This window comes from Hypanus sabinus, chromosome 15, assembly GCF_030144855.1.
Source record: "Hypanus sabinus isolate sHypSab1 chromosome 15, sHypSab1.hap1, whole genome shotgun sequence".
Classification (NCBI taxonomy): domain Eukaryota; kingdom Metazoa; phylum Chordata; class Chondrichthyes; order Myliobatiformes; family Dasyatidae; genus Hypanus; species Hypanus sabinus.
In genome coordinates, this window is record NC_082720.1 from 348,879 (window position 1) to 362,648 (window position 13,770).

The following is a 13,770-nucleotide window of genomic DNA, read 5'->3' on the forward strand; positions in this document are numbered from 1 at the left end:
GCAGACTGTTTCAGTCTGGCTGGGCAGGTGGATTTACACAAAGCATTCAAATGAGTAAAATAAAACATTTAAACCAGGAACTAGCCACAAGGCTACTTCCAGGGCAAGTTGAGAGACACAAGGCTGGGGAGGCAATGACATTGCAGCTGGAGAGCAGTAACTGTGAGCTGGTGGGTCAGTGTGGAGTGCAATGAATGTGAAGACAGTGAACAATGAGTGTGGAGGTGGAGATCAAGTTGTGAGGTGGTGGGTCAGTGTGGAGGTGGAGGGCATTCACTGTGCAGTTCAATGAATGTGAAGACAGTGAACAATGAGTGTGGAGGTGGAGATCAAGTTGTGAGGTGGTGGGTCAGTGTGGAGGTGGAGGGCATTCACTGTGCAGTTCAATGAATGTGAAGACAGTGAACAATGAGTGTGGAGGTGGAGATCAAGTTGTGAGGTGGTGGGTCAGTGTGGAGGTGGAGGGCATTCACTGTGCAGTTCAATGAATGTGAAGACAGTGAACAATGAGTGTGGAGGTGGAGATCAAGTTGTGAGGTGGTGGGTCAGTGTGGAGGTGGAGGGCATTCACTGTGCAGTTCAATGAATGTGAAGACAGTGAACAATGAGTGTGGAGGTGGAGGGCAGTAACTGTGAGGTGGTGGGTAGGCAGTGTGGAGGTGGAGGGCAGTAACTGTGGGGGAGAGTAGACTGGGACAAAGGGAATGGCAGAGGTCAGATATTGAAAGTACAGGGGGTGAGGGGAGAATAAAGCAAAGATGGGCAGGGAGAGCAACTGAGAGTAGAAATTGAAGGAATATGCATGGAGTGGGGAAATATAAAACCAATTGAACAGAAAGAATGTAGAGACAAGAGAAATGAGAATTAAAATTGAAACTAAAGTAGGAAGTAACATTGAACAGAGGCAAATGGCAAGGAACAGCAAGCATGCAATGCTGGTGTTCACAGTGAACTTTGAAGCAAACTGGTCAGACTCTTGACACATCAGCTATACAAGTGATCACGGATCATTATAACTTCCACAGTGAAGCATACTTGACAAAACGAAAAATGGCTCCTTAAGAGGTTGTTAACACTTCTTGGCACTATATTGAAAATCATTGTCTAGAAATCACTTCCACACTCGGCTCCAACACATGCACCAGATAAAGATTGGACAACACCAAGTTGTTTCAGACTGTTTTTTTTTGCGAGTTTGAACTTCTGCTGCATCTGAGTGACTACATGACATTTTCAAAGAGGTGCAGGGATCTCATGATGTTTTCATCCTACAACAAAGCAGAGGCAGAATAAGTGGTGATTAATCTCTACAGATAATGTCAACAGAAGGACAGGGATGAGAGGAAGGACAAGGAGGAGTTGATTCTCAAAGGAGAGGGTAAGTGGCCAGAACTTGTGCACTTTGGTACAAATAACATAGGCAGAGAAAGGATTGAGGTATTGCACAATGATTATGGTGAGAAAGGCAGAACCATCAGTTGTAATCTCTGGATTATTCCTAGTGCCACGTGATAACGAGGGATCATCAGCATCACTTTGTGAGGGGCAGGTCCTGCCTCCTAAATTATATGAGTCATACAGTCATAAAACAGTACAGCACAGAAGCAGGCTCTTTGGCTCATCTAGTCCATGCTGAGCTATTATTCTGTCTAGTCCCATCAATTTGCACATGACCCATAGCCCCTCATACTCCTCCCATCCACTTATCCAAATTTCTCTTAAATCTCTAAGATTTTTTCCAAAATTCTCGCCACTAGATTGGAGAACATACTACCTCAAATTATCTCTGAAGACCAGACTGGATTTATTACAAATCGTTATTTATCTTTTAATATTAGGAAATTAATTAATATAGCTTACACTCCCTCACCTAAAACTCCAGAATGTGTCATCTCTCTGGAAGCTGAGAAAGCATTTGAAAGAGTCGAATGGCCATATTTATTTAGTATGCTTGAAAATTTTAATTTTAGTCTGAAATTTATATAGTGGATTAAATTAACATACCATATTCCTTTGGCTTCGGTATTTACCAATAATCAAAGATCTCCCTTTTTTCAACTGTTTCGTGAAACAGGCTGCCCTCTTAGTCCTTTACTATTTGACATCACTCTGGAACCTTTAGCTATTGCAATGCATGATTCACCTAACATTTCTGGTATTACCCATGGAAAAGGGACATGTAAGCTATTGTGGCGACCCATTTCCTGGCACATCCGAACCGACTCACAATTAGATAGCCTACGGGGGTTTGCGAGCACAGAGCTTTGGAGCCTCTGCGCCATGGGGGGCCGGTTGAGGGAGGCTTAGAAGTGAGGCTGAGGATTTCGAATAAACTTTTTTTCCTTCGACTGCAGTTACCGACTCCGTGTCATAATTTTAGCGCTGCGTGTAGCACACCGCTACAATTGGTGACCCCGACAGTCCAAACGATTTTTGGACCAGAAATGACCGACGCCGCCTCTGTTCATGCGGTTTCGTTGAAACTGCCGGGTTTCTGGACACAGCGCCCGATCCTATGGTTCCAGCAAGCCGAAGCCCAATTCCACGTTCGCCGGATCACCTCAGGAGACACCCGCTACTACTACATGGCGAGCTCCCTCGACCAGGACACAGCGGCCCAGGTCGCGGAGTTCGTACAGTCGCCCCCGGCAGACGGCAAGTACACGGAATTCAAAGCCCTGCTCCTCAGGACTTTCGGTCTCTCACGGCGCGAGCGGGCTGCCCGTTTACTGCACCTGGATGGCTTGGGAGACAGACCTCCATCGGCTTTAATGAATGAGATGTTGTCTCTGGCCGACGGACACACATGCCTCATGTTTGAGCCAGCATTCCTGGAGCAGCTGCCCGAGGACATATGCCTGCTGCTGTCCGACGCGGATTTCAGTGACCCCCGGAAGGTGGCAGCCCGGGCGGACTTGCTGTGGAACGCCAAAAAGGTGTGTCCATCGCACAGATCTCCCAGCCACGCTCCCAGCAGCAAACCAGTCCAGGCCCGGCCGCAGAGCCCGCCAACCCCCGGCCCAATGAACACTGGTGCTTCTACCACCAGCGGTGGGGCGCAGAAGCCCGCCGTTGTCGCCCGCCCTGCAAGTTCCCGGGAAACGCCAGGGCCAGCCGCCGCTGATGGCTACGGCGGCTGGCCATCGGGATAGCCTCCTGTATGTGTGGGATAGAAGGTCGGGACGCCGGTTTTTGGTCGATACTGGGGCTGAGATCAGCGTTTTACCTCCGACGAGTTACGACACCCGCAGCAGGGCACCGGGTCCCCCCCTGAGGGCCGTGAATGGCAGCACAGTAAGGACCTATGGCACCCGTCAGGTGCAGCTACAGTTCGGCTCCAGCCAGTTCACGTGGGACTTCACACTGGCCGCCGTAGCCCAACCGCTTCTGGGTGCGGATTTTTTGCGGGCTCACAGCCTACTGGTCGACCTGCCCAGGAAGAGACTGGTACACGCCGACACCTTTCAGACGTTCTCCCTGGGTGCAGCCCAGTTGCTGGCCCCACACCTCGACTCCGGACAATGACTTCACCAGGATCCTGGCGGATTTCCCATCGGTTCTGGCACCGCAGTTCACAGCGGCCATGCCCAGGCACGGCGTACAGCACCACATCCCGACCCAGGGACCACCCCTCCATGCCCGCGCTCGGCGGCTTCCCCCGGACAAGCTCCGACTGGCGAAGGAGGAGTTCCAGAGGATGGAGGAATTGGGGATCATCCGGCGGACCGACAGCCCATGGGCCTCCCCCCTGCACATGGTGCCCAAAGCGACGGGGGGCTGGAGACCGTGCGGCGACTACCGCAGGCTGAACGAGGCTACCACACCGGACCGCTACCCTGTACCGCACATTCAGGACTTTGCGGCAAACCTGCACGGCGCCCGGATCTTCTCCAAGGTAGACCTTGTCCGAGGGTACCATCAAATCCCGATGCATCCTGACGACGTCCCCAAAACGGCTCTCATCACCCCATTTGGCCTTTTCGAGTTCCTCCGCATGCTGTTCGGCCTGAAGAATGCCGCACAGACGTTCCAGCGGTTAATGGACGCGGTGGGACGGGACCTGGACTTCGCGTTCATCTATTTGGATGACATCCTCATAGCCAGCAGCAGTCATCAGGAGCATCTGTCCCACCTCCGTCAACTCTGAGCCCGACTGAGTGAGTACGGTCTTACAAATGCCAGTTCGGACCCGATACCATTGACTCCCTGGGCCAAAGGATTACTAAAGACGGGGCAACCCCTCTGCCCGCTAAGGTAGATGCGGTCCGCCTCTTTCCCCGACCCACCACGATCAAAGGCCTTCAGGAATTCGTAGGTATGGTCAATTTCTACCGCCGCTTCCTCCCTTCAGCTGCCCGGATCATGCGCCCCCTGTTCGCCCTGATGTCGGGTCTGAGCAAGGACATTACCTGGGACGAGGAGTCCGCCGCCGCTTTCGTTCAAACGAAGGAAGCTTTGGCGAACGCCGCAATGCTAGTACATCCCAGAATGGACGCCCCTACCGCCCTCACAGTGGATGCATCAAACATGGCAGTCGGTGGGGTGCTGGAGCAACTCATCGCAGGTCGCTGGCAACCCCTGGCGTTTTTCAGCAAACACCTGCGACCACCCGAGCTCAAGTACAGTGCTTTCGACCGGGAACTGTTGGCGCTCTACCTGGCAATCCGGCATTTCAGGTACTTCCTAGAAGGTCGGCCCTTCACCGCGTTCACAGACCACAAACCGCTTACCTTTGCGTTTACGAAAGCGTCCGACCCCTGGTCGTCCCGCCAGCAATGCCAGCTGTCCTATATCTCTGAATACACGACGGATGTCCGGCACGTCTCGGGTAAGGACAATGTCGTGGCGGATGCGCTCTCTCGCCCTACCGTTCATGCCCTTTCCCAGGGGGTAGACTTTGAGGCACTGGCAGAGGCGCAGCAGGCGGATGAGGAGATTCCGAGTTACAGAACCGCAGTCTCCGGTTTGCAGCTCCAGGACCTCCCCGTGGGCCCGGGTGAGAGGACGCTACTCTGTGACGTCGCCACCGGCCAGCCCCGTCCCGTCGTCCCGACAGCCTGGCGGCGCTGTGTTTTCGACTCCATTCATAACTTGGCGCATCCCTCCATCCGGACAACTGTCCGGATGGTTTCCAGCAGGTTCGTTTGGCACGGACTCCGCAAACAGGTCAGTGAATGGGCCAAAACGTGCATGCACTGCCAGATGGCCAAGGTGCAGCGGCACACCAAAGCCCCACCGCAGCAGTTCCATCCCGCCCACCGGCGTATCGACCACATTCATGTGGATATCGTGGGCCCCCTGCCAGTGTCGCGCGGAGCGCGGCACCTCCTGACTATTGTGGACCGGTTCACAAGATGGCCAGAGGCGGTCCCGCTCACCGACACCACCTCCGAATCTTGCGCCCGAGCCCTGATCACCACCTGGATATCTCGCTTTGGTGTACCAGCCCACATTACCTCCGACAGAGGCGCCCAGTTCACCTCCAGCCTGTGGTCAGCTATGGCCAGCCTTTTGGGGACTCAGCTGCACCACACAACTGCCTACCACCCACAGTCGAACGGGCTAGTGGAGCGTTTCCACTGTCACCTGAAGTCGGCCCTCATGGCCCGCCTGCGAGGAGCCAACTGGGCGGACGAGCTTCCCTGGGTCCTACTCGGCATCCGCACAGCGCCCAAGGACAACCTGCACGCCTCGTCGGCCCCAAGGGGGCAAGAGGAAGATCCCGCAGCAGTCCTGGGCAGACTACGCAAGAAGCTCGGTAACCTGGCCCCCATACCCACTTCACAGCACGGGCGGCACCCGACCTGCGTACCCAAAGACCTACAGAACTGTAAGTTTGTGTTTGTACGAAGGGGCGGGCATTGGCCATCGCTGCAGCGGCCATACGAGGGGCCGTTTATGGTGCTCCGGAACAACGGGTCCACGTTCGTGCTGGACATTGGGGGGAAAGAGGAGGTTTTCACGGTGGACCGCCTCAAACCGGCCCATGTGGACCTGGCGCAACCGGCCGAGTTTCCGGCACCTCGGCGCAGAGGCCGACCTCCCAAGCAGGTTCTGGCCCAGACTGTGGACATTGGGGGGTGTATCGCCGGTTCTGGGGGGGGGGGTTATGTGGCGTCCCATTTCCTGGCACATCCAAACCGACTCACAATTAGATAGCCTACGGGGGTTTGCGAGCACAGAGCTTTGGAGCCTCTGCGCCATGGGGGGGGGGGGGGCAGGTTGAGGGAGGCTTAAAAGTGATGCTGAAGATTTTGAATAAAGTTTTTTTCCTTCGACTGCAGTTACCGACTCCGTGTCGTAATTTTAGCGCTGCGTGTAGCACACCGCTACACTATCATTATACGCAGATGATTTGTTATTATGTATTTCCAATCTCGAGAGATCTATTCCTGCAGTTGTATCTTTGCTTACTCAGTTTAGTAGCTTTTCTGGCTATAAATTGAATCTTAATAAGAGTGAACTATTCCCATTAAATATGCAAGTTCCAGTTTACAAACATTTACTATTTAAATTGGTCACAGCCAACTTCAGTTATTTAGGTGTTAAAATTACTAACAAACATAAGGACTTATTTAAGGTTAATTTTTTAACTTTAATTGATCAGGTTAAACAATTGTTTACTAAATGGTCCCCATTGTCTTTATCATTGATTGGTCGAATCAATGTTATTAAGATGATTATTCTACCTAAATTTTTATACTTGTTTCAAGCGTTACCAATTTTTATTTCTAAATCTTTTTTTGACTTTGTTGACTCTAACATTTCTTTGTATATATGGCAGAAAAAAAATCCTAGATTAAGTAAAAAATTAGAGTAAATTTAGACCGAAGTCTAAAAAGGTTTGGCATTGCCGAATTTAAGATTTTACTATTGGGCAATTAATATTTGATATTTAATATTTTGGACACAGGACTTGATGGCAATACAAAGACCACAATGGGTAAACCTTGAATGTAAATCTGTACTAGGCCTCTCATTGGTTTCTGTTTTAGGGACGTTGCTTCCCTTTGTTCTTTCTAAATTGAATAAACAAATGGTTAATCCAATAATTAAATATACATTATGAATATGGTTTCAATTTCGTAAATTTTTGGTTTGAATAAGTTTATTTTATCTAGCCCTATCATATCTAACTTTTTCCAACCCTCTGTTATGGATCAAGCCTTTTTGATATGGAAAACGAAGGGTACAACATGTTTTCGTGAATTATTCATGGATAGCTGTTTCATGTCTTTTGAACAGTTGTCTAATAAATATAATTTACCCAGATCCCATTTTTTAGATACTTACAAATTAGAATTTTTTTGAATAATATATTTCAGACTTTTCTGAACTCATACCCTACTGATATCATGGAAAAAAATTTAGGTTTAAACCCCTATCAGAAGGGTTTAATAGCAACCATTTATGATATGATCATGAAAATACAGCCAGGTATATCAGATAAAATTAAGAATGAATGGGAAAAAGAACTTCAACTTTCTTTTCCTACAGAGAAATAGGAGAAAATTTTACATTGAGTTAACTCTTTCTCTATATATGCTAAACACACGTTGATACAATTTAAGGTGGTGCACAGGGCCCACATGTCTAAGGACAAGCTTGCTCATTTTTACTCCCACATTAAACCTGTCTGTGATAGTTGCCATTCTGAAGTAGCCTCTTTGACTCACATGTTCTGGTCTTGCCCTTTTTGGAGAAATATTGGAAAGATACTTTTGGATGATGGGGTGGTAAATTGGATTAGTAAGTATGCCGATGATACTAAGGTAGGAGTGTTGTGGATAATGAGGTGGATTTTCAAAGCTTGCAGGGAGATTTATGCCGGTTAGAAGAATGGGCTGAACGTTGGCAGATGGAGTTTAATGCTGAGAAGTGTGAGGTTCTACATTTTGGCAGGAATAATCCAAATAGAACATACAGGGTAAATGGTAGGGCATTGAGGAATGCAGAGGAACAGAGAGATCTAGGAATAACTGTGCATAGTTCCCTGAAAGTGGAGTCTCATGTAGATAGGGTGGTGAAGAGGGCTTTTGGAACGCTGGCCTTTATAAATCAAAGCATTGAGTACAGAAGTTGGGATGTAATGCTAAAGTTGTACAAGGCATTGGTAAGGCCAAATTTGGAATATTGTGTGCAGTTCTGGTCACCGAATTATAGGAAAGATATCAATAAATTAGAGAGAGTGCAGAGACGATTTACTAGGATGTTACCTGGGTTTCAGCAATTAAGTTACAGAGAAAGGTTGAACAAGTTAGGTCTCTATTCATTGGAGCGTAGAAGGTTGAGGGGGGATTTGATCGAGGTATTTAAAATTTTGAGAGGGATAGATAGAGTTGACGTGAACAGGCTGTTTCCATTGAGAGTAGGGGAGATTCAAATTAGAGGACATGATTTAAGAGTTAGGGGGCAAAAGTTTAAGGGAAACATGAGGGGGTATTTCTTTACTCAAAGAGTGATAGCTGTGTGGAATGAGCTTCCTGTAGAAGTAGTAGAGGCCAGTTCAGTTGTGTCATTTAAGGTAAAATTGGATAGGTATATGGACAGGAAAGGAGTGGAGGGTTATGGGCTGAGTGCGGGTAGGTGGGACTAGGTGAGATTAAGGGTTCAGCACGGACTAGGAGGGCCAAGATGGCCTGTTTCCGTGCTGTGATTGTTATATGGTTATATGGTATTATTTCAACAGTTCTGAATATTAATTTACATCCTCACCCTATTACTGCAATTTTTGGCTTAACAATGGTGGCTAATAGTTATTTATCCCCATCAGCTTGTCAGATGATTGCTTTTGTTACATTAACGGCTAGAAGATCCATTCTATTGCATTGGAAAGAGATTAATCCTCCAACTACATTCCAATGGTTTTCCCAAACTATCTCTTGTTTAAATTTCAAGAAAATCAGTAGTGTTATTTTTGACCCCTCGATTAAATTTGAAGAAACCTGGAGACCATTTATTCAACACTTTCATATGAGCTAAATCGACCTTCCCCGAACCTTCTTTTATTAACCTTAAATATTTAGGTAGAGGAGTAGAGTTATTGACACTACTGTTTATATCCGTTATAATAGCCCAGTTTTTTTTTAGTTTAGTTTCCAAGTTAGTTAGTTTAAAATTGTTTTTTTTCAATTTGGGGTTTTTCTTTCTACTATGCAAATACAGGATGAGTTTGGGAGGCTTAGTACATCTGTGTTATCAGTAGTTTATACTTGAATATACTGCTTTATTATCTATGTATTCCCAATCTCTCTGTATTTCTATTGTTACTATGTTTTGTTTGAAAATCAATAAAAAGATCTAAAGAGAAAGAAATCTTGAAATTGAACCTGGATCAATTACTTTCAATAGCAGCTCATTTCACAAGCTCACCACCATCTGAATGTAACAATTCCCCCTCATGTTCCCTTAAACATTTCACCTTTCACCCTTAACTAGAGCTGAGCTATGCATATCCATACAAACATCCCTCTACAGATGCACAGCAGACAGCACCCTACAGCATGGTTCGGAAACTGCATTGCAGTGCACAGGAAGGCTCTACAATGGTTTGTCACATCAATGGCACCAGTCCACACACCATTGAGGACATACAGTATATATAGAAAGGTGCTGAAAGAATGAAGAATCCCAACACCATGCACAAGGATTGTTTGATCTATTCACATCAGGTAGATAGCTACATAGCATCTATGCAATGACTACAAAACTCAAAAACAGTTAATTACCCAAACAGCAAGTTTGGGGTAAGCACTGACCCATCCCTCCACTTCCTCCACAACTGTTTGCTATTTCCTATCAGAGTTAGCTTGTGCCCAGCACCATTTTATGGACACACTGTGGTGACCCACTTCCTAGCGCAATCGAACCGATAGCCAGCGCGCCGGCATGAAGGCCAGTCCCAAAAGGGCGCCAGGTCTGCTTCACCAACAAAGGGAAAAGCCTGCAGGGGATTGTGAGTACGTGCCCCTACAGTATCCGTGCCCGGGGAGGGCGGGATCAGGGAGGCTTTAAAGCGAGGCTGTGAAGTTCGAATAAAATTTTTTAACTGCAGTTTACCGACTTCATGTCGTTATTTTAGCGCTGCGTGTACCACACTGCTACAACACAATCAATCTCTGTACATAAGCTATCTTCTGTATTTATATTAATTGTGGTTTTTTTAAATTATTATGGTCAGTGACAATTAGTTCAGTCTCTTTTGCACTTGTATACTGGAAATAACGCTAAATAATCTTGGATCTTGAATCTTGAATCTAATGCCTGATCTCTGGTTCTCTCTCAGCATACTTCAGTAGAAAAAGCCTGCTTGCATTTACCCTATCAATACTCCTGATAAATTTGTATACCTTAATCCAATCTCCCCTCATTCTCCTAAACTCCAGGGAATAAAGGTTTAACCAATACAAACTTCCCCTGTAGCTCAAGCCCCAAAAACATTCTTTTAAATTTTTACTGCACTCTTTCAAAGACTGGTTGAGGTTTTTGAGGAGGTACAAAATAAATCGATGAAGGTAGAGCAGTGGATGTGGTGTATATCCATTTTAACATAGAACACAGAGTACAGCAGAGAACACAGAGTACAGCATAGGATACAGAGAGTACACAGAACACAGACAGTACAGGTTAGGACACAAAGAGTACAGCATAGAACACAGAGTGTACAGCAGAGGACAGAGAGAGATAATAGAACACAGAGAGTACAGCAGAGGACACAGATCGTACACAGAACACAATGATAAGAGTGCAGGACACTGAGAGAACAGCATAGTGTAGAGAGAGTACAGCGTAGGACACAGAGAGTACACAGAACACAGATATTACAGCATTGGATACAGAGAGTATAGCACAAGACAAAGAGAGTACAGCATAGGACACAGAGTACAGCAGAGGACACAGATCGTACACAGAACACAGAGAGTTCAGTGTAGGAGACAGAGTGCAGAGCATATGACACAAAGAGTACAGCACAGGAAAGAGAGAGTACGCCGAATACAGAGAGTACAGCATTGGGCACAGAGTGTACACAGAAAACAGAGGACACATTGTACACAGAACACAAATATAATAGTGCAGGGCACAGAGAGAACAGCATAGTGTAGAGAGAGTACAGCATAGGACACAGAGAGTACAGCATAGGACCCAGAGTGTACTTAGAACACAGAGAGTACATAGTACACAGAGTGTACAGCATAGAACACAGACAGTACATAGAACACAGAGAGTACAGCATAGGACACAGAGTATAATATAGAACACAGAGACTACTTAGAACACAGAATGTACAGCATAGGACACAGAGGGTATACAGAACACAGAGAGTACAGCAGGGGACACAGATCGTACACAGAACACAGAGAGTTCAGTGTAGGAGACAGAGTACAGAGCATACGACACAAAGAGTACAGCACAGGAAAGAGAGAGTACTCCGAATACAGAGAGTACAGCATAGTACACAGAGTGTACATAGAAAACAGAGGACACATTGTACACAGAACACAATGAGAAGAGTGCAGGACACAGAGAGAACAGCATAAGACACAGTATATAGCATAGGGCTCAGAGAGTGCAGCATAAGACACAGAGAGTAGACAGAACATTGTGACTACATAGAACACAGAGTGTACTGCATAAGACACAGAGTACATAAAACACAGAGAGTACATAGAACATAGAGAGTACAGCAAACGACAGAGAGGGTACACAGAAAACAGTGTACAACATAGTGCACAGACAGTATACAGAACACAGAGAGTACAGCATAGGACACAAAGAGTACAACAGAGAACACAAAGTGTACAGCATCGGACTCAGAGAGTATATAGAACACAGAGAGTACAGCATAGGACAGAAAGTACATAAAACACAGAGAGTACACAGAACATTGTGAGTACAGAGAACACAGAGAGTACAGCAGAGAAGACAGCGAGTAGAGCATAGCTCACAGAGAATACAGCATAGGGCACAGAGAGTACACAGAACACAGTGAGTACATAGTACACAGAGAGTACACAGAACACAGAGAGTAGAGCATCGGTCACAAAGAGTAAAACATAGAACATAACGTGTACAGCATAGCACTCAGAGAGTACATAGAACACAGAGAGTACAGCAGAGGACACAGAGAGTACACAGAACATTGTGAGTACATAGAACATAGACTGTACAGCATAGAGTACAGAGAGTACATCATAGGACACAGAGAGTACAGTGTCGGAGACAGAGAGTACAGCATAAAACACAGAGTGTACAGCAGAGATCACAGAGAGTAGAGCATAGGACACAGAGTACAAAGAACTCAGATATTTCATCATACGACACAGAGAGTACAGCATAGTACACAGAATAACAGAGAGTACAGCATAAAATACAGAAACTACAGCATAGGACACAGAGAGTATAGAATAGAACACAGAGAGTACAGCATAGGACACAGAGAATACTTAGAACACAGAGAGTACATAGTAAACAGAGTGTACAGCATAGGACACATTGAACTGCATAGGACACAGACAGTACATAGAACACAGAGAGCACATCGTAGGACACAGAGAGTACAGCATAGGACACAGAGAGTACAGCATAGAACATAGAGAGTTCAGTGTAGGAGACAGAGTGCAGAGCATACGACACAAAGAGTACAGCACAGGAAAGAGAGAGTACGCCAAACACAGAGAGTACAGCATAGAACACAGAGAGTACAGCATTGGATACAGAGAGTTCACAGAACATAGAGAGTACAACATAGGACACAGAGAGTACACAAAACATTGTGAGTACATAGAACACAGAGTGTACAGCATAGAACACAGAGTACAGCATAGGACACAATGAACAGCATAGGACACAGAGAGTACACAGAACACAGACAGTACAGCATGGGACACAGAGAGTGGACAGAACATTGTGACTACATAGAACACACAGAGTACAGCATGGAACAGAGAGTGTACCGCATAAGGCACAGAGAGTATAGCGTTTGAAAACAGGGAGTACACGGAACACAGTGAGTACAGCATAGGACACAGAGTACATAAAACACAGAGCGTACGCAGAACATAGAGAGTACTGCAAACGACAGAGAGAGTACACAGAAAACAGTGTACAACATAGTGCACAGACAGTATACAGAACACAGAGAGTACAGCATAGGACACAAAGAGTACAACATAGAACACAAAGTGTACAGCATCGGAATCAGAGAGTACACAGAACACAGAGAGTACACAGAACATTGTGAGTACATAGAACACAAACTGTACAGCAGAGACACAGAGAGTACATCATAGGACACAGAGACTACAGCATAGTACACAGGGAGTACAGAGAACAGAGAGAGAACAGCATAGGACACAGAGAGTACAGCACAGAACACAATGAGTACACAGAACACAGCGAGTACAGCATAGAACACAGAGTACAGCATAGGACACAGAGAGTACACAAAACATTGTGAGTACATAGAACACAGTGTGTAGAGCATAGAACACAGACAGTATACAGAACACAGAGAGTACAGCATAGCACACAGAGAGTACACAGAACACAGAGAGTACAGTGTAGGACACAGAAAGTACATAAAATACAGTGTACCGCATAGAACACAGAGTGTACATAGAACACAGAGAGTACACAGAACACAGAGAATATAGCATAGGACACAGAGAGTACATAGAACACAGAGAGTACACAGCACATTGTGAGTACATAGAACTAGTGAACAGCATAGAACACAGAGAGTACAGTGTAGGACACAGGGGGTACAGCATA

The 13,770-nt window shown here is 46.3% G+C and overlaps 1 protein-coding gene across 1 annotated transcript in view; it reads right to left on the reverse strand.

Moving 5' to 3' along the window:
• Nucleotides 1-1,208: 1,208 nt before the first annotated feature.
• Nucleotides 1,209-13,770, reverse strand: part of LOC132405280 (Kv channel-interacting protein 1-like) — a 320,304-nt gene continuing 307,742 nt past the window's right edge. Inside the window, exon 8 of the mRNA XM_059989963.1 lies at nucleotides 1,209-1,268. Coding sequence (XP_059845946.1) covers nucleotides 1,221-1,268 — 48 coding nt within the window. The 3' untranslated portion in view covers nucleotides 1,209-1,220. The remainder of the gene's footprint in view (nucleotides 1,269-13,770) is intronic.